Source organism: Mobula birostris, chromosome 7 (genome assembly GCF_030028105.1).
Source record: "Mobula birostris isolate sMobBir1 chromosome 7, sMobBir1.hap1, whole genome shotgun sequence".
Taxonomy (NCBI): Eukaryota; Metazoa; Chordata; class Chondrichthyes; order Myliobatiformes; family Myliobatidae; genus Mobula; species Mobula birostris.
In genome coordinates, this window is record NC_092376.1 from 3,893,374 (window position 1) to 3,914,793 (window position 21,420).

The window sequence follows — 21,420 nt, forward strand, 5'->3', positions numbered from 1 at the left end:
TGAGGTAGTCTACGTGGATTCATTGTCCATTCAGGAATCTGATGGCAGAGGGGAAGAAGCTGTTCCTAAATGTTGAGTGTGTGCCTTCAAGCTCCTGTACCTCCTTCTTGATGGTAGTAATGAGAAGAGGGCAGATCCTGAATGATAGTGGTCCTTAATGATGGATGCCGCCTTTTTGACACACTGCCTTTGATGCTGGGGAGGCAAGTACCCATGATGGAGCTGCTTTTTCTGATCCAGTGCAGCGGCCCCTCCATACCAGACACAGAGAACGTGCAAACTCCACACAGATGATGCCCGAGGTCAGGATTGAACTGGGGTCGCTGGTGCTGAGAGACAGTGACACTACCCGCTGTACTAAGTGCCATCTTATTTACTGCATCAGTTTCACCAGTACTCAATTCCAGCTCATGCCTGATGAGCAGGGGACTGTAAGACTCCCTGTTCTCGCCATCTCGACCAGTTCAGAATCTTCACTTGTACAGTGGACTGGTTGGAATAATCAAATGAGCGTGGAAAGTGGAATACTTGCCTCTCTTCCAGTACAGTCCTGAAGCCAGGGACAGGCTCAGACAGGATTTCGGAGTAGTGCCCACTACTCTCTGTTGGGACATTTGTTCCATTGTTCTGCAGCCAGTGCAAAGTGGATGTCTCTTTCATTAATTGCAGCAGGTCAGCCTGAATGTAGGCTGTTCTGGTGTGGGAGACTGACACAGCAGCTTTAATGGCTTGGTGGCAGGCTCCATCGGTCTGTGACCCTAGAACAAGGGGAAGCACTGAGCTGAGTGCCTCAAGAAGCCGAGAAAGGAGAGGAGCCCAGGTTCTTTGCACTGCGCTCACTTACACCCACTGTGCTGACTGGTATAATGGGGTGGTGGGTGCTGATCAGCACGTGGCTGGGAACATCTATTAGTACTTTGAGATTTCATGGAACTTCCCATGCAAAAACTACCGCTTTCTGTCTCTGTCATGCATTTAACTGCCTCTTGTGTACACGTCTTGTTTATTTTTAGAGTTACAGCGTGGAACAGGCCCTTCTGATCCTTTGAGCCACACTGCCCAGCAACACACTGATTTAACCCTAGGCTAATCACATTGAGCAATTAACCTGCTAACCAGTACATTATGGACTGTGGGAGGAAACCAGAACGCCCAGGGTAAGCCCACACACAAAGGGGAAGGAACATACAAACTTGCTTACAGAGGACGCTAGAATTGAACTCTGACGCCCCAAGTTGTAATAAAGTCACATTAACCACTATGCTACAGTGGCACTCCAATACTGATACCCGATGAAGGGAGCTGGCCCAAGATGTCAGGCCTTTATTCCTCTCCATAGATACTGCTGGACCTGCTGTGTTTCTCCAGCATTTTGTGTGTGTGTTGCTCTGGATTTCTAGCATCTGCAGAATCTTTTGTTTTCTTGTTTATACCTGGTACTTGTGGGGTTCTTCATTTAAATTCTGGCACTTTGAGCTATGTGTTTCCTGTATTGGCTTCTACACTGGATTGGAAATTGCGGACAAGCGCTCATTTTTTCTAACATTGGGGAAGGCGTTAAGACTTTTTGCCTGAAAGCAGTGTGGGACAAATGAAACCAGAGAATATTTTATTAATTCACTTTATACTAAACCCAGTAAAGCACTTGAATCCTCCAAGCCCATTTTAATTCTTTAAAGGAAAAATATTTGCCAAAGATATAAGTAAAAGCAATGTTAAGCAATATAGTCTGTAAGAATTTTCAGGAAAGCAAAACCTCGGGCACAAAACTGACGACTGCACAGATGGAATTTTATGCTAAGATTTGTTGCCAAAACTGAGTCAGTTTAAGGTATTGTGTATAAAGAGACACTTTGTTCTGGACTTTCTGATTTACCCGTTGTTATGGATAACAAATGAGACATCTGCCCTCACTTCCCATCCTGTGTGTGGGTCAGAGGTTGATGTAGTGCACTACAGTAATACCCAGGTGGGCAAAGAGTGTGTCCTTGGCGAGTAATTACAACACAAGATCATGGTGGCTGTGTTATAACTGAACTTTCCAGTGTATGATAAACTGACATTTTAGTGCACAATTACAAGATGGCCAGAGAGAAGTGCTTGAAACACTACTGCAGTCCACCAGCTAGAATCACAGCGATCCTGGGTCCTGGGTGCAGTCCATAAGACATAGAAGTAGAATTAGGCCATTCAGTCCATGGAGTCTGCTCTTCCATTCTATCATGACTGATTTATTATCCCTCTCAACCCCAATCTCCTGCCTTCTACCTGTTATCTTTGACACCTAGACTAATCAAGAACCTATCATTCTCCATTTTAAATACACCCATTGATTTGGCTTCCACAGCCATCTGTAGCAATGGATTACACAGATTCACCACCCCCTAAGAAATTGTCCTTATCTATGTTGTAAAGGGATGTCCTTGTATTCTGAGGCTGTGCCGTCTGGTCCTAGACTCCCCACTACAGGACACATCCTCTCTATCAAGACCTTCCAGTATCCGAAAGGTTTCAATTAGATCCCCCCTCATTCTTCTAAGCCCCCATCAGAACAGGCCCAGAACAATCAAACACTATCTTAACTTTCATTCCTCTAGCTGAGTGGCAGTGGCAGTTGTTTGTTGAGGTGAGAGGATGATTGGGATTACTGTTATGGGTGTTTGAGGTGAGGGGATGATTGGGATTACTGTGTGGGTGTTTGTTGAGGTGAGGGGAGGATTGGGATTACTGTGTGGGTGTTTGAGGTGAGGGGAGGATTGGGATTACTGTATGGGTGTTTGAGGTGAGGGGATGATTGGGATTACTGTGTGGGTGTTTGAGGTGAGGGGATGATTGGGATTACTGTATGGGTGTTTGAGGTGAGGAGATGATTGGGATTACTGTGTGGTTGTTTGAGGTGAGGGGATGATTGGGATTACTGTGTGGGCGTTTGAGGTGAGGGGATAATTGGGATTACTGTGTGGGTGTTGAGGTGAGGGGATGATTGGGATTACTGTGTGGGTGTTTGTTGAGGTGAGGGGATGATTGGGATTACTGTGTGGGTGTTTGTTGAGGTGAGGGGATGATTGGGATTACTGTGTGGGTGTTTGAGGTCAGGGGATGATTGGGATTACTGTGTGGGTGTTTGTTAAAGTGTGGGGATGATTGGGATTACTGTGTGGGTGTTTGTTGAGGTGAGAGGATTGGGATTACTGTTTGCGTGTTTGAGGTGAGGGGATGATTGGGATTACTGTGTGGGTGTTGAGGTGAGGGGATAATTGGGATTACTGTGTGGGTGTTGAGGTGAGGGGATGATTGGGATTACTGTGTGGGTGTTGAGGTGAGGGGATGATTGGGATTACTGTGTGGGTGTTTGTTGAGGTGAGGGGATGATTGGGATTACTGTGTGGGTGTTTGAGGTCAGGGGATGATTGGGATTACTGTGTGGGTGTTTGTTAAAGTGAGGGGATGATTGGGATTACTGTGTGGGTGTTTGTTGAGGTGAGAGGATTGGGATTACTGTTTGCGTGTTTGAGGTGAGGGGATGATTGGGATTACTGTGTGGGTGTTGAGGTGAGGGGATGATTGGGATTACTGTGTGGGTGTTGAGGTAAGGGGATGATTGGGATTACTGTGTGGGTGTTTGAGGTGAGCGGATGATTGGGATTACTGTATGGGTGTTTGTTGAGGTGAGGGGATGATTGGGATTACTGTGTGGGTGTTTGAGGTGAGGGGATGATTGGGATTACTGTGTGGGTGTACGTTGAGGTAAGGGGATCATTGGGATTACTGTGTGGGTGTTGAGGTGAGGGGATGATTGGGATTACTGTGTGGGTGTTTGTTGAGGTGAGGGGATGATTGGGATTACTGTGTGGGTGTTTGTTGAGGTGAGGGGATGATTGGGATTACTGTGTGGGTGTTTGAGGTCAGGGGATGATTGGGATTACTGTGTGGGTGTTTGTTAAAGTGAGGGGATGATTGGGATTACTGTGTGGGTGTTTGTTGAGGTGAGAGGATTGGGATTACTGTTTGCGTGTTTGAGGTGAGGGGATGATTGGGATTACTGTGTGGGTGTTGAGGTGAGGGGATGATTGGGATTACTGTGTGGGTGTTGAGGTGAGGGGATGATTGGGATTACTGTGTGGGTGTTTGAGGTGAGCGGATGATTGGGATTACTGTATGGGTGTTTGTTGAGGTGAGGGGATGATTGGGATTACTGTGTGGGTGTTTGAGGTGAGGGGATGATTGGGATTACTGTGTGGGTGTACGTTGAGGTAAGGGGATCATTGGGATTACTGTGTGGGTGTTTGTTGAGGTGAGGGGATGATTGGGATTACTATATGGGTGTTTGAGGTCAGGGGATGATAGGGATTACTGTATGGGTGTTTGAGGTGAGGGGATGATTGGGATTACTGTGTGGGTGTTTGAGGTGAGGGGATGATTGAGATTACTGTGTGGGTGTTTGAGGTGAGGGGATGATTGGGATTACTGTGTGGGTGTTTGTTGAGGTGAGGGGATGATCGGGATTACTGTGTGGGTGTTTGAGGTGAGGGGATGATTGGGATTACTGTGTGGGTGTTTGAGGTGAGGGGATGATTGGGATTACTATTATGGGTGTTTAAGGTGAGGGGATGATTGGAATTACTGTGTGGGTGTTGAGGTGAGGGGATGATTGGGATTACTGTGTCGGTGTTTGAGGTGAGGGGATGATTAGGATTACGGTGTGGGTGTTGAGGTGAGGGGATCATTGGGATTACTGTGTGGGTGTTTGTTGAGGTGAGGGGATGATTGGGATTACTGTCTGGGTGTTTGAGGTGAGGGGATGATTGGGATTACTGTGTGGGTGTTTGTTGAGGTGAGGGGATGATTGGGATTACTGTCTGGGTGTTGAGGTGAGGAGATGATTGGGATTACTGTGTGGGTGTTTGAGGTCAGGGGATGATTGGGATTACTGTGTGGGTGTTTGTTAAAGTGAGGGGATGATTGGGATTACTGTGTGGGTGTTTGTTGAGGTGAGAGGATTGGGATTACTGTTTGCGTGTTTGAGGTGAGGGGATGATTGGGATTACTGTGTGGGTGTTGAGGTGAGGGGATGATTGGGATTACTCTGTGGGTGTTTGCGGTGAGGGGATGATTGGGATTACTGTGTGGGTGTTTGAGGTAAGGGGATGATTGGGATTACTGTGAGGGTGTTTGAGGTGAGGGGATGATTGGGATTACTGTGTGGGTGTTGAGGTGAGGGGATGATTGGGATTACTCTATGGGTGTTTGTTGAGGTGAGGGGATGACTGGGATTACTGTTATGAGTGTTTGAGGTGAGGGGATGATTGGGATTACTGTGTGGGTGTTTGTTGAGGTGAGGGGATGATTGGGATTACTGTATGGGTGTTTGAGGTAAGGGGATGATTGGGATTACTGTGTGGGTGTTTGAGTTGAGGGGATGATTGGGATTACTGTGTTGGTGTTTGTTGAGGTGAGGGGATGATTGGGATTACTGTATGGGTGTTTGTTGAGGTGAGGGGCTGATTGGGATTACTGTGTGGGTGTTTGAGGTGAGGGGATGATTGGGATCACTGTGTGGGTGTTTGAGGTGAGGGGATGATTGGGATTACTGTGTGGGTATTTGAGGTTTGGGGATGATTGGGATTACTGTGTGGGTGTTTGAGGTTCGGGGATGATTGGGATTACTGTGTGGGTGTTTGAGGTGAGAGGATGATTGGGATTACTGTGTGGGTGTTTGTTCAGGTGAGGGGATAATTGGGATTACTGTGTGGGTGTTGAGGTGGGGATGATTGGGATTACTGTGTGGGTGTTTGTTGAGGTGAGGGAATGATTGGGATTACTGTCTGGGTGTTTGAGGTGAGGGGAGGATTGGGATTACTGTGTGGGTGTTTGAGGTGAGGGGATGATTGGGATTACTGTGTGGGTGTTTGAGGTGAGGGGATGATTGGGATTACTCTGTGCGTGTGTGAGGTGAGGGGATGATTGGGATTACTGTGTGGCTGTTTGAGCTGAGGGGATGATTGGGATTACTGTGTGGGTGTTTGAGGTGAGGGGATGATTTGGATTACTGTATGGGTGTTTGAGGTGAGGGGATGATTGGGATTACTGTATGGGTGTTTGTTGAGGTGAGGGGATGATTGGGATTACTGTGTGGGTATTTGAGGTTTGGGGATGATTGGGATTACTGTGTGGGTGTTTGAGGTTCGGGGATGATTGGGATTACTGTGTGGGTGTTTGAGGTGAGGGGATGATTGGGATTACTGTGTGGGTGTTTGAGGTGAGGGGATGATTGGGATTACTGTATGGGTGTTTGTTGAGGTGAGGGGATGATTTGGATTACTGTCTGGGTGTTTGAGGTGAGGGGATGATTGGGATTACTGTGTGGGTGTTTGTTGAGGTGAGGGGATGATTGGGATTACTGTGTGGGTATTTGAGGTTTGGGGATGATTGGGATTACTGTGTGGGTGTTTGAGGTGAGGGGATGATTGGGATTACTGTGTGGGTGTTTGAGGTGAGGGGATGATTGGGATTACTGTGTGGGTGTTTGAGGTGAGGGGATGATTGGGATTACTGTGTGGGTGTTTGTTGAGGTGAGGGGATGATTTGGATTACTGTGTCGGTGTTTGAGGTGAGGGGATGATTAGGATTACGGTGTGGGTGTTGAGGTGAGGGGATCATTGGGATTACTGTGTGGGTGTTTGTTGAGGTGAGGGGATGATTGGGATTACTGTCTGGGTGTTTGAGGTGAGGGGATGATTGGGATTACTGTGTGGGTGTTTGTTGAGGTGAGGGGATGATTGGGATTACTGTGTGGGTGTTTGTTGAGGTGAGGGGATGATTGGGATTACTGTGTGGGTGTTTGAGGTCAGGGGATGATTGGGATTACTGTGTGGGTGTTTGTTAAAGTGAGGGGATGATTGGGATTACTGTGTGGGTGTTTGTTGAGGTGAGAGGATTGGGATTACTGTTTGCGTGTTTGAGGTGAGGGGATGATTGGGATTACTGTGTGGGTGTTGAGGTGAGGGGATGATTGGGATTACTCTGTGGGTGTTTGCGGTGAGGGGATGATTGGGATTACTGTGTGGGTGTTTGAGGTAAGGGGATGATTGGGATTACTGTGAGGGTGTTTGAGGTGAGGGGATGATTGGGATTACTGTGTGGGTGTTGAGGTGAGGGGATGATTGGGATTACTGTATGGGTGTTTGTTGAGGTGAGGGGATGACTGGGATTACTGTTATGAGTGTTTGAGGTGAGGGGATGATTGGGATTACTGTGTGGGTGTTTGTTGAGGTGAGGGGATGATTGGGATTACTGTATGGGTGTTTGAGGTAAGGGGATGATTGGGATTACTGTGTGGGTGTTTGAGTTGAGGGGATGATTGGGATTACTGTGTTGGTGTTTGTTGAGGTGAGGGGATGATTGGGATTACTGTATGGGTGTTTGTTGAGGTGAGGGGCTGATTGGGATTACTGTGTGGGTGTTTGAGGTGAGGGGATGATTGGGATCACTGTGTGGGTGTTTGAGGTGAGGGGATGATTGGGATTACTGTGTGGGTATTTGAGGTTTGGGGATGATTGGGATTACTGTGTGGGTGTTTGAGGTTCGGGGATGATTGGGATTACTGTGTGGGTGTTTGAGGTGAGAGGATGATTGGGATTACTGTGTGGGTGTTTGTTGAGGTGAGGGAATGATTGGGATTACTGTCTGGGTGTTTGAGGTGAGGGGAGGATTGGGATTACTGTGTGGGTGTTTGAGGTGAGGGGATGATTGGGATTACTGTGTGGGTGTTTGAGGTGAGGGGATGATTGGGATTACTCTGTGCGTGTGTGAGGTGAGGGGATGATTGGGATTACTGTGTGGCTGTTTGAGTTGAGGGGATGATTGGGATTACTGTGTGGGTGTTTGAGGTGAGGGGATGATTTGGATTACTGTATGGGTGTTTGAGGTGAGGGGATGATTGGGATTACTGTATGGGTGTTTGTTGAGGTGAGGGGATGATTGGGATTACTGTGTGGGTATTTGAGGTTTGGGGATGATTGGGATTACTGTGTGGGTGTTTGAGGTTCGGGGATGATTGGGATTACTGTGTGGGTGTTTGAGGTGAGGGGATGATTGGGATTACTGTGTGGGTGTTTGAGGTGAGGGGATGATTGGGATTACTGTATGGGTGTTTGTTGAGGTGAGGGGATGATTTGGATTACTGTCTGGGTGTTTGAGGTGAGGGGATGATTGGGATTACTGTGTGGGTGTTTGTTGAGGTGAGGGGATGATTGGGATTACTGTGTGGGTATTTGAGGTTTGGGGATGATTGGGATTACTGTGTGGGTGTTTGAGGTTCGGGGATGATTGGGATTACTGTGTGGGTGTTTGAGGTGAGGGGATGATTGGGATTACTGTGTGGGTGTTTGAGGTGAGGGGATGATTGGGATTACTGTGTGGGTGTTTGTTGAGGTGAGGGGATGATTTGGATTACTGTATGGGTGTTTGAGGTGAGGGGATGATTGGGATTACTGTGTGGGTGTTGAGGTGAGGGGATGATTGGGATTACTCTGGGTGTTTGAGGTGAGGGGATGATTGGGATTACTGTGTGGGTGTTTGAGGTGAGGGGATGATTGGGATTACTGTGTGGGTGTTTGAGGTGAGGGGATGATTGGGATTACTGTATGGGTGTTTGAGGTGAGAGGATGATTGGGATTACTGTGTGGGTGTTTGACCATAAGCATAGGAGCAGAACCTTTGCACCTCGGATTTTTGCATTTTCTGCCTGTTTCGAAAATCGTCTATTCCTGCTACCAATGTGCATGACCATACACTTCCCTACGCTATATTCCATCTGTCACTTCTTTTTCTGTTCTCCTATGCTTCGACTGATTATTTTAACATCACAATTTTATCACCACTATTTGAGTGAGGTGAATGGCAAAATCTGGACTGGAATTGGCAGTGGTAAGGGACACCACTTTGAAGATGAAGTGGGCAGTGCTCCCTCACTCAGTCAGGAGTTCATAATTTGTGTCAGATTCCAAGCTGAATGTATCCTTGGAATTAGTTATTAGATGTACCAAATGGAATCTGTTTTCAAGTGATTAGGGAGCTCCTGCTGAGAATCCCTTTTAACCCCCAGTTTTGATTAATTGAATCTTTATTAGAACCTGCGTTGTTTTCTGAAGGTAGCCCCAACTGTTCTGTTCTTTGGCAGTTCCCCGTAACATAGAACAGTGTAGGTCCTTCAACGTTTAACCTACTCCAAGATCAATCTAACTCTTCCCTCCCACATAAGCCTCCATGTTTCTATCATCCATAGGCCTTTCTCAGAATTTTTTAAATGTCCCTAATGAAAAAAAACTACCTCTAACATCCACCCCCACCCCGTACATTCCTCCAGTCACCTCAAAATGGTGCCCTCTCGTATTAGCCATTTTGGCACTAAAAAAAATGTCTCTGGATGTCCACTTGATTGATGCCTCTTAGCACCTTGTACACCTCTACTATTCTGCTGTGAAGGACTGTTGCATTGCCTACATAAAGTAACTGCACTTTAAAAGACTTGGAAGTTTTTTAAAATCAAAATTCTGAGTTCTGACAAGCGCTTGAGAAATGCAAGAAAGTCTGGAGGCACAGCTACCAGTAGGGGAAGTAGGGAATGGGTAGTGCTGTTGTTGCTGGAGTTTAGCAATATGAGGGGTAACATCCCCCATCTGCACTGCCTCAGAATTGCACACTGCTCATGTGTTGTGTTGATACGATATCTGCATCGCGTCTGTTTTTAAAGCTCCTAATGGTCTGGTACCAAAGTATATCATAGAATCGTTTTCGTTTATAATCCTGCTCAAGCTTCCACATCTTCTTCTATGGGTCCCTTAAATTTAAACAATCTCCCTCAAAATATAATTGGCAGGTCAGCTTTTTTGAACTACCCTCCTAAATTGTGGAATTCAATACCTAAAACTAAGCGATACAGACTCAATTCACACTTTTAAACACTAGCTCAAAACCTATTTATTTAACCTTGCTTTTAATTAACATAATTTTGTCTTTTAGTTTCATGTTTGCACTTTATCCCATTATAAAGTTCTTTGTACTACATCATCTATATGAAAGGTGCTCTATTAGTAAGCAAGTTGTTATTATTATTAACTAAGATCCTGGGGTCTTCCCATTGAAGTGCTGAGAGTCAGCCCAGCCCTGTTTAGCTGCTACACAGTGACCATAAGATATGGGGGCAGAATTAGGCCATTACATCATGACTGATTTATTTTTCCTCTCAACCCCATTCTCCAGCCTTCTACCCATAATCTTTAATACCTTAATTAGTCAAGAACTCAACCACCTCCGCTTTAAATATATGCAATGACTTGGCCTCCACAGTGCCTGTGGCAATAAAATCCACAGATTCAACACCCTTTGGCTAAAGACATTTTTCCTCACCCCACATTTCAAGGCTGAAGTGAGCTAAGTTTATCATTTTGTCCAAAAGGTAGCATTCCCAGCAATGCCTTAAAAACTAGATATTCTTAAAGATTAGTTTTATTTGTGATATTTAGATACAGTGAAATGTTTGTGTTAACAACCAACACAGTCTGAGGATGTGCTGGGGGCAGTCTGCAAGTGTTGTAACACATCCGACGTGAACCTTGGATTAAAAACATAAGAATTTGATAAACCTATGAACCTCCCTGAAACCAATCCCTAGTTTGGCTTGCTCATTGCAAACTGCCCTAAAACACGGCAGTACTATGAAGAAGAAAATTAGAAAACTGAAGCCAAATTAAGTTTGTCATTAAGCTTTCTTTCCATGAGTTTTCTCCACATCAGCAGTTTGGTTGCTTGTACTCCCAATGGTATGGGACCTCCAGGGAGAATGAAATCAGTTTCTCAAGTAACTGGAGTTTAAAGAAATGTGATCTTCACACATTTATGGATTATAAAAGCAATCAGTTGGTAGCAGAGGGTCTGGGAAGGACAGGTGTTGGGAACCATTAATACAGCCCTTCAGAAGTCCATCCTACTAGAGTTGGCACTCAGTGTGTCCTGTTCTGGTCGCTCACTCCTGAGGTCTTTGCACTGCTCATACAGCCTGTTCATGTTGGCCGCCAGTCGCCCACGCAGCTCCGTGTATTTCAGCTGTAGGTCCCTCAGTAGAGCCACGGCCTCATCGTACTCCTGCCTGGTGACACCCTTACCCTGCAGGACATGAGCTGTGTGGAATGGCAAAGTTTCCCGGTTAGTGGCACGAATAATCCTAGGGTATGTTAGAGTGCAGGGATTTACTGGGATAGTGTGAGTGAGAACACTTCAGTTGGAGGGAAAGGTTGAATAGGTTAGGACTTTATTCCCTGGAGCGTACAAGAATGAAGGGAGATTTGATAGAGGTATATAGACAGGATAAATGCAAGCAGACTTTTCCACTGAGGTCGGGTGATATTAGAACTAGAGGTAATGGGTTAAGGGTGAAAGGTGAAATGTTTGAAGGGATTCTCTTCATTCAGAGGGTGGTGAGAATGTGAACGAGCTGTCTGGAAGCAGTGGATATGGGTTCAATTTCAACATATAAGAGAATTTTGGATAAATACATGGATGGGGGGGGGGTATGGAGGGCTGTTGTCCAGTTGCAGGTCAGTGGGACGAGGCAGATTAATAGTTTGGCATGAACTAGATTGGCCAAAGGGCCAAATTCTCTGATGTAGTGCTCTATGACTATGTTTTATAAGGACCTTCGATAAAGGGGTGAGTTAGGACTTCTTCTTGGGGAAATGCAGGTAAGGAGGAAAGTTAAAAGTGGTTGACCAACCTGAGAAGGAACTTATGATATTTGAAGCAAGGGGGAAGGACAAAGAAATTCACAAAGCCAAAGGACAGCTGTAAATGAATAACCCATCCTGCCCCATCTAATTTATTTTTTCACTCTTGTAGATCTTGTTTCCCTTTGGTCCTCAAGCAATACAGTAAGGTAGGCAATGAGATGTTTCCACTGCTGAGAGAGTCCCGAACAAGGGAACATGGTTACACTGTTAGGAGGCAGTGATTTAACATTGAGGACAAAGTTTGTCAGTCTCCAGAATTCTCAACCTACAGAGTTGTTGAGATTGGATCATTGGTCGAGATTTCAGATTCAGAATTATTTATGTGTATGTCGAATGTTAACAACCAATATAGCATGTCCACAATGCTCTGCAAAACAACACAAGCAGCAACAAAACTAAACAACAGTAGCAAAAACAAACCTCTTTCCCTCCCTGCCCAGTACACAGAGGCAGACCTTCACTCCAGGACAGGCCATCTCTGGGCCTCCAGATGCTGGACCCCCAACCTCCAGTCCCTGGCCCAGACTTGCAGTCTCAACCTTTCAATCTCTGGACTTGAACTTTCAGGTAAGTTATTGAAAGGTTAGGGAATTTAGGGCCTGTGGGGATCTGACAAGTGACAAGATCAAGCCTGGAATTGATTATAGTGAACGGCAAGGCAGGCTACTCCTGCCCCTATTCTCCTCGGTAAGGCCAATTTTGCCTTCAGAGTTTCTTACAGAATTCGCCTTTGATCATCTTGTGTTCCTGTTCCTTCCACCCACCACCAACAATTGAAAGGATCTATAAAAGATAAAATTCTGTAGGTTCTGGATATCTGAAATAATTAATACTCAGGATTTATCTTAATTTAAAGATCAATTCCATTAAGCCCGCTCTGTCCAATTACACCCATGTGATCACAGAACCTACTAACCATGTCTTTGGAATGTGGGGGGAAACCTACACAGTCATGGGGAAAACATACAAATTCCTTACAGACAGTAGTAGGAATTGAACCTGGGTTGCTAGCACCATAATAGTGTTAGGCTAACCAGTCCACTAACATGCTGTCCAATGTCAGGCAGTGTGAAGGGAGAAACAGCATTGTCTGTCAATAGTGTTTCCTCAGACACTCTGCATTCCCTCTCAAGTATCTCAGTAACTTTTAATTCCCACTCTCAGATTAACCCAGCAGACCTCCTGAAGAGAATTTCCATGCCTGTGTAAAGACCAGATAATCTTCTTGTGCCATGGCTGGCCGGCTCAGAGGAGCAGCTGGCAGTACTTCAGGACTAGTTTACAGGCCATGATCAAACCTGAGTGTTAGAAGCCCTAAATTATAAGGATTAGTTAGAAAGGCACGAACTGGGATGTCGAATTTAGGGTTTACCAGAGTATATTTAGTTACCGATCCTTCCAGGTGATTGAACACCTAGTGCTCAGTTGAAATGTGTTGTTTTGTGCTAGGAGTACAATGCCAGATGAAAAAATCACTACAAGCTATAAATAAATTGTGTGAATAGTGGAAAAGTGTGTATGGAACCGGAGGAGATGGCAGAGGTACTTAATGAATACTTTGCTTCAGTATTCACTACGGAAAAGGATCTTGGCAATTGTAGAGATGACTTACAGTGGCATGCAAAAGCTTGGGCACCCGTGGTCAAAATTTCTGTTGCTGTGAATAGCTAAGCGAGTAAAAGATGAACTGATTTCCAAAAGACATAAAGTTAAAGATGACACATTTCTTTAATATTTTAAGCAAGAAAACGTTTTTATTTCCATCTGATTTTATTTCACACACATCTGCTCTCACCCCATCCTCCCGCCACCCCACTAGGAATAGGGTTCCCCTTGTCCTCACCTACCACCCAACCAGCCTCCAGGTCCAAACTTCTCCGTAACTTCCGCCACCTCCAACTGGATCCCACCACCAAGCAAATCTTTCTCTCCCCACCTCTTTCTGCTTTCCACAGAGATCGCTCCCTAAGCGACTCCCTTGTCCATTCATCCCCCCTCCATCCCTTCCCACTGATCTCCCTCTTGGCACTTAACCTTGTAAATGGAACAAGTGCTACACATGCCCTTAAACTTCCTCCCTTACCACCATTCAGGGCCCCAAACAGTCCTTCCAGGTGAGGCGACACTTCACCTGTGAGTCGGCTGGGGTGATATACTGCGTCCGGTGCTCCCGATGTGGCCTTCTATATATTGGCGAGATCCAACACAGGCTGGGAGACCGCTTTGCTGAACACCTACGCTCTGTCCACCAGAGAAAGCAGGATCTCCCAGTGGCCACACATTTTAATTCCACATCCCATTCCCATTCTGACATGTCTATCCACGGCCTCCTCTACTGTAAAGATGAAGCCACACTCAGATTGGAGGAACAACACCTTATATTCCGTCTGGGTAGCCTCCAACCTGCTGGCAAGAACAATGACTTCTCTAACTTCCGTTAATGCCCCACCTCCCCTTTGAACCCCATCCATTATTTATTATTTTTTTTCTCCCTCTGTCCCTCTCACTATAACTCCTTGCCCATCCTCTGGGCCTCCCATCCCATGATCCTCTCCCTTCTCCAGCCTCGTATACCTTTTGCCAATCACCTGTCCACCTCTTAGGTCCATACCTCCCCCTCCTGTCTTCTCCTATCATTTCGGATCTCCCCCTCCCCCTCCCACTTTCAAATCTCTGTCTCTTCTTTCAGTTAGTCCTGACGAAGAGTCTCGGCCTGAAACGTCAGCTGTACCTCTTTCTATAGATGCTGCCTGGCCAGCTGCGTTCACCAGCATTTTTTATGTGTGTTGCTTGAATTTCCAGCATCTGCCGATATCCTCGTGTTTTTATTTCCATCTTTAACAGTTTCAAAATAACAATAAAGGAAAAGGGCCCGAAGCAAACGTTTGGGCACCCTGCATGGCAGTACTTAGTAACACCCCCTTTGGCAAGTATCACAGCTTGTAAATGCTTTCTGTAGCCAGTTAAGGGTCTTTCAATTCTTGTTTGGGGGAGTTTTGCCCATTCTTCCTTGCAAGAGGCTTCTAGTTCTGTGAGATTCTTGGGCCGTCTTGCATGCACTGTTCTTTTGAGGTTTATCCACAGATTTTCGATGATGTTTAGGTCGGGGGACTGTGAGGGCCATGGCAAAATCTTCAGCTTGCGCCTCCTGAGGTAATCCATTGTGGATTTTGAGGTGTGTTTTAGGATCATTATCCTGTTGTAGAAGCCATCCTCTTTTCACCTTCGGTTTTTTTACAGACGGTGTGATGTTTGCTTCCAGAATTTGCTGGTATTTAATTGAATTCATTCTTCCATCTACCAGTGAAATGTTCCCCGTGCCACTGGCTGCAACACAAGCCCAAAGCATGATCGATCCACCCTCGTGTTTAACAGTTGGTGAGGTGTTCTTTTCAGGAAATTCTGCACCCTTTTTTCTCCATATATACCTTTGCTCATTGCGGCCAAAAAGTCTGATGCATTTTGGAAACAAGTCATGTGGACTGATGAAGTTAAAATAGAACTAAAAAGGGGGTGTTATTAAGTACTGACCATGCAGGGTGCCCAAACTTTTGCTTCGGGCCCTTCTCCTTTCTTGTTATTTTGAAACTGTAAAAGATGGAAATAAAAACATTTTCTTGCTTAAAATATTAAAGAAATGTGTCATCTTTAACTTTATGCCTTTTGGAAATCAGTTCATATTTTACTCTCTTAGCGATTCACAGTAACAGAAATTTTGACCAGGGGTGCCCAAACTTTTGCATACCACTGTACAGCGAACAGAAAAGCTTAAGCATATAGACATTAAGAAAGAGGATGCGCTGGAGCTTTTGGAAAGCATTAAGTTGGATAAGTCACCAGGACCGGATGAGATGTACCCCAGGCTACTGTGGGAAGCAAGGGAGGAGATTGCTGAGCCTCTGGCAATGATCTTTGCATCATCAATGGGACAGGAGAGGTTCCAGAGGATTGGAGGGTTGCGGATGTTGTTCCCTTATTCAAGAAAGGGAGTAGAAATAGCCCAGGAAATTATGGACCAGTGAGTCTTAATTCAGTGGTTGGTAAGTTGATGGAGAAGATCCTGAGAGGCAGGATTTATGAACACTTGGAGAGGCATAATATGATTAGGAATACTCAGCATGGCTTTGTCAAAAGCAGATCATGCCTTACGAGCCTGATTGAATTTTTTGAGGATGTGACTAAACACATTGATGAAGGTAGAGCAGTAGATGTAGTGTATATGGATATTAGCAAGGCATTTGATAAGGTAGCCCATGTAAGGCTTATTGAGAAAGTAAGGAGGCATGGGATCCAAGGGGACATTGCTTTGTGGATCCAGAACTGGCTTGCCCACAGAAGGCAAAGAGCGGTTGTAGATGGGTCATATTCTGCATGGAGGCCGGTGACCAGTGGTGTGCCTCAGGGATCTGTTCTGGGACCCATACTCTTTGTGATTTTTAATAATGACCTTGATGAGGAAGTGGAGGGATGGGTTAGTAAATTTGCTGATAACACAAAGGTTGGGGGTGTTGTGGATAGTGTGGAGGGCTGTCAGAGGTTACAGCGGGACAATGATAGGATGCGAAACTAGGCTGAGAAGTGGCAGATGGAGTTCAACCCAGATAAGTCTGAGGTGGTTCATCTTGGTAGGTCAAATATGATAGCAGAATATACAACTCCATTTCCAGAAAAGTTGGGATACTTTCCAAAATGCAATAAAAACAAAAATCTGTGATATGTTAATTCACGTGAACCTTTATTTAACTGACAAAAGTACAAAGAAAAGATTTTCAATAGTTTTACTGACCAACTTAATTGTATTTTGTAAACATACACAAATTTAGAATTTGATGGCTGCAACACACTCAACAAAAGTTGGGACAGAGGCATGTTTACCATTGTGTTACATCACCTTTCCTTTTAATAACACTTTTTAATCGTTTTGGAACTAAGGATACTAATTGTAGTAGATTTGCAATTGGAAATTTTGTCCACCCATTCTTGCTTGATATAAGACTTCAGCTGCTCAACAGTCCATGGTCTCCATTGTCTGATTCTCCTCTTCATGATGCGCCATACATTTTCAATAGGAGATAGATCTGGACTGGCAGCAGGCCAGTCAAGCACATGCACTCTGTGTCTACAAAGCCACGCTGTTGTAGCCCGTGCAGAATGTGGTCTGGCATTGTCCTGCTGAAATAAGCATGGACGTCCTGGAAAGAGATGTTGCCTTGATGGCAACATATGTCTCTCTCAAATCCTAATATACGCCCCAGAGCCAATGGTACCTTCACATACATGCAACTCACCCATGCCGTGGGCACTGATGCACCCCCATACTATCACAGATGCTGGATTTTGCACCTTTTGCTGATAACAATCTGGATGGTCGTTTTCATCTTTGGCACGGAGAACTCGACACCCGTTTTTTCCAAAAACTAGCTGAAATGTGGACTCATCTGACCACAGCACACGGTTCCACAGTCTTTCGGTCCATCTGAGATGAGTCCGGGCCCAGAGAACTCACCGGCGTTTCTGCATAGAGTTGATGTATGGCTTCCTCCTTGCGTAATACAGTTTCAAGTTGCATTTCTGGATGCAGCAATGGACTGTGTTGAATGACAATGGTTTTCCAAAGTACTCCCGAGCCCAGGTGGCTAATTGTCACAGTAGCATGATGGTTTCTTAGGCAGTGCCACCTGAGGGCTCGAAAATCACGCGCATTCAACAGTGGTTTCCGACCTTGCCCTTTACGCACTGAGATGTCTCTGAATTCTCTGAATCTTTTCACAATATTTTGTACTGTAGATGTTGAAAGACCTAAATTCTCTGCAATCTTGCGTTGAGAAATGTTCCTTTTGAACTGACGAACAATTCTCTCACGAATTTTGGCACAAAGGGGTGAGCCATGACCCATCCTTGCTTGCAAAGACTGAGCCTTTGATGGACGCTACTTTTATACCCAGTCATGATACCTCACCTGCTACCAATTAGCCTGCTTAATGTGGAGTCTTCCAAACCAGTGTTACTTGAATATTCTGTGCACTTTTCAATCTTATTTTAACTCTGTCCCAACTTTTGTTGAGTGTGTTACAGCCATCAAATTCTAAATTTGTGTATATTTACAAAATACAATTAAGTTGGTCAGTAAAACTATTGAAAATCTTTTCTTTATACTTTGGTCAGTTAAATAAAGGTTCACGTGAATTAACATATCACAGATTTTTGTTCTTATTGCATTCTGGAAAATATCCCAACTTTTCTTGAAATGGGGTTTGTAACATTAATGGCAAGAGTCTTGCCAGTGTGGAGGATCAGAGGGATCTTGGGGTCCAAGTCCATAGGTCACTCAAAGCTGCTACACAGGTTGACTCTGTGGTTAAGAAGGCATACGGTGCATTGGCCTTCATCAATCGTGGGATTGAGTTTAAGAGCCGAGAGGTAATGTTGCAGCTATATAGGACCCTGGTCAGACCCCACTTGGAGTACTGTGCTCAATTCTGGTCGCCTCACAACAGGAAGGACGTGGAAAGCATAGAAAGGGTGCAGAGGAGATTTACAAGGACGTTGCCTGGATTGGGGAGCATGCCTTATGAGAATAGGTTGAGTGAACTTGGCCTTTTCTCCTTGGAGCAATGAAGGATGAGAGGTGACTTGATAGAGGTGTACAAGATAATGAGAGGCATTGATCATGTGGATAGTCCAAGGCTTTTTCACAGGGCTGAAAAGGCTAGCACAAGAGGGCATAGTTTTAAGGTGCTTGGAAGTAGGTTCAGAGGAGATATCAGGGATAAGTTTTTTATGCAGAGAGTGGTGAGTGTGTGGAATGGGCTGTTGGCGGTGGTGGAGACGGAAACAACAGGATCTTTTAAGAGATTCCTGGATGGATACATGGAGCTTAGAAAATAGAGGGCTATGGGTAAGCCCAGGTACTTCTAAGGTAAGGACATGTCCGGCACAGCTTTGTGGGCCAAAGGGCCTGTATTGTGCTGTAGGTTTTCTATGTTTTCTAAAAGAGGAATAGTGAAGCAGTGTTCACTATTTTTGAAGACCGCTCAAAAATCTGATGGAGGAAGGGAAGGAGGTGTTCCTAAAACGTTGAGTATGTGTCTTCAGGCTCCTGTACCTCTCCTTGATGGTAGCACTGAGAAGAGGGCATGTCCTGGGATGGTGAGTGTCCTTAGTGGTGGGCGACAGTCTTGTCATAGCAGGATAGAGGCAGTCCTTGAGCTTGGTAGCAGAGCAGTCTTTCCAAGATTATCATCATTGAGGTGAGTGGGGTTCTGCTACAGGATCTTTGGCCTGTACCACCCTAACACTTTCAATCTGGATCTTGATCAGTTTTTGTGATTTTTGTTTTGCAAGGGCCCATTTGGGTGTTGGGGCTAAACACTGGATTCGGAAGATATTTACCCCTGCAGAGGGGGTAAATGGGAGAAGAATCATGCACATACAAAATAGAAAAGGTTCACCATGAAATAAATTCAGAGAATAAGGATAGAATTGAGTAAAGATCACCATAGGAAGAGCCTGGCAAGCAATGGATGCAGTAAATTCAAAATCAGAATTGTGTTTAATATCACCAGCATATGCTGTGAAATTTGTGGTTTTGCAGTAGTAGCACTTTGCAAAACATCATAATAGGACTCAGGATAGGACAGATGGTAAAAAAGTAAAGACAGCGTGCAGTCAGACTGTCAGGAAGGGCAGGCAGATGATGGGACAAAGTTGCAGCCAACAGCTGAGTATCAAATTATTAGGGATGCAGAATCAGAAAGGATAGCAAATACGGTACTCAAGGTGTTGTATCTAAATGCATGTAGTATAAGAAATAAGGTGGATGATCTTGTTGCAATTTTATAGATTGCCAGGTATGATGTCGTGGCCATCACTGAATTGTGGCTGAAGGATGGTTGTAGTTGGGAGCTGAATGTCCAAGGTTATTACAAGACATTATAGCGGAGGGATAGGAAGGTAGGCAGAGGGGGTGGTGTGGCTCTACTGGTAAAGAATGGCATCAAATCAGTAGAAAGATGTGACATAGGATCGAAAAATGTTGAATCCTTGTGGGTTGAGATAAGAAACTGCAAGGGTAAAAGGCCGTTGATGGCAGTTATATACAGGCCTCCCAACAGTGGCTGGGAGGTGGACCACAGATTACAACAGGAAATAGAAAAGGCAAGTCAAAAGGGCAATGTTATGGTAGTCATGGGAGGGTTTAACATGCAGGTCGATTGGGAAAATCAGGTTGGTAACTGATCTCTAGAGAGTGAGTTTGTTGAATGCCTGAGAGATAACTTTTTAGAGCAGTTTGTCGTTGAGCCTACTAGGGGATCAGCTGTACTGGATTGGGTGTTATAGAAACATACATAGAAAATAGGTGCAGGAGTAGGCCATTCGGCCCTTTGAGCCTGCACCGCCATTTATTATGATCATGGCTGATCATCCAACTCAGAACACCGCCCCAGCCTTCCCTCCATACCCCCTGACCCCTGTAGCCACAAGGGCCATAGGGAGGTGAAGGTAAAAGAACCCTTTGCAACCAGTGATCACAATATAATTGAGTTCAACTTGAAATTCAATAGGGAGAAAGTAAAATCTGATGTAGCAGTATTTCAATGGAGTAAAGGAAATTACTGTGGTATGAGAGAGAAGTTGGCCAAAGTAAATCGGAAAGAGCTGCTGGCAGGGATGTCAGCAGAGCAGCAATTGCATGCGTTTCTGGGAAAAAATGAGGAAGGTGCAGAATATGTGTATTCCAGAAATGAAGAAATACTCAATGGTAAAATAGTACAAATGTTTGTACAGCTGTGGCTGACAAGGGAAGTCAAAGCTATTGTAAAAGCAAAACAAAGGGCATACAACAAAGCAAAAATTAGTGGGAAGATAGACGATTGGGAAGTTTTTAAAAACCTACAGAGAGCAACTAAAACAATCATTAGAAGGGAAAAGATGAAATGTGAAAGCAAGCTAGCAAATATCAAAGTGGATAGGAAAGGTTTTTTCAAGTATGTTTATAATAAAAGAGAAATGAAAGTGGATATAGGATCGCTAGAAAATGAGGCAGGAGAAATAATAATGGGGGACAAGGAGATGGCTGCTAAAATAAATGAGTATTTTGTGTCATTCTTCACTGTGGAAGACACTAGCAGTGTGCCAGATGTTGCAGTGTGAAGGAAGAGAAGTGGGTGCAGTTACTGTTACAAGAGAGAAGGTGCTCAAAAAGCTGAAATACCTAAAGGTACAGTCACCCAGACCAGATGAATTGTACCCTAGGATTCTGAAAGAGGTAGCATTAGAGATTGTGATGGGATTAAAAATTATCTTTCAAAAATCATTGGACTCTGGAATGGTGCCAGACGACTGGAAAATTGCAGATGTCACTCCACTCTTTAAAAAAGGAGGAAGGCAGCAGAAAGGAAATTATAGACCAGTTAGCCACACCTCAGTGGTTGGGAAGATGTTAGTCAATTGTTAAGAACAAGGTGATTGGGGTACTTGGTGATACAGGACAAGATAGTACAAAGTCAGCATGGTTTCCTTAAGGGAAAATCCTGCCTGATGAACCTGTTGGAATTCTTAGAGATTACAAGTAGGATAGATAAAGGGGATGCAGTGGATGTTGTATATTTGAACTTTCAGAGGGCTTTTGACA

At 44.8% G+C, this 21,420-nt stretch overlaps 1 protein-coding gene across 1 annotated transcript in view; it reads right to left on the bottom strand.

Annotated features, from left to right (window-relative positions):
* Window positions 1-10,456: 10,456 nt before the first annotated feature.
* Window positions 10,457-21,420, bottom strand: part of xrra1 (X-ray radiation resistance associated 1) — a 107,316-nt gene continuing 96,352 nt past the window's right edge. The window contains exon 21 of the mRNA XM_072264206.1: window positions 10,457-11,180. Within this exon, the coding sequence (XP_072120307.1) occupies window positions 10,975-11,180 (206 nt within the window). The 3' untranslated portion in view covers window positions 10,457-10,974. The remainder of the gene's footprint in view (window positions 11,181-21,420) is intronic.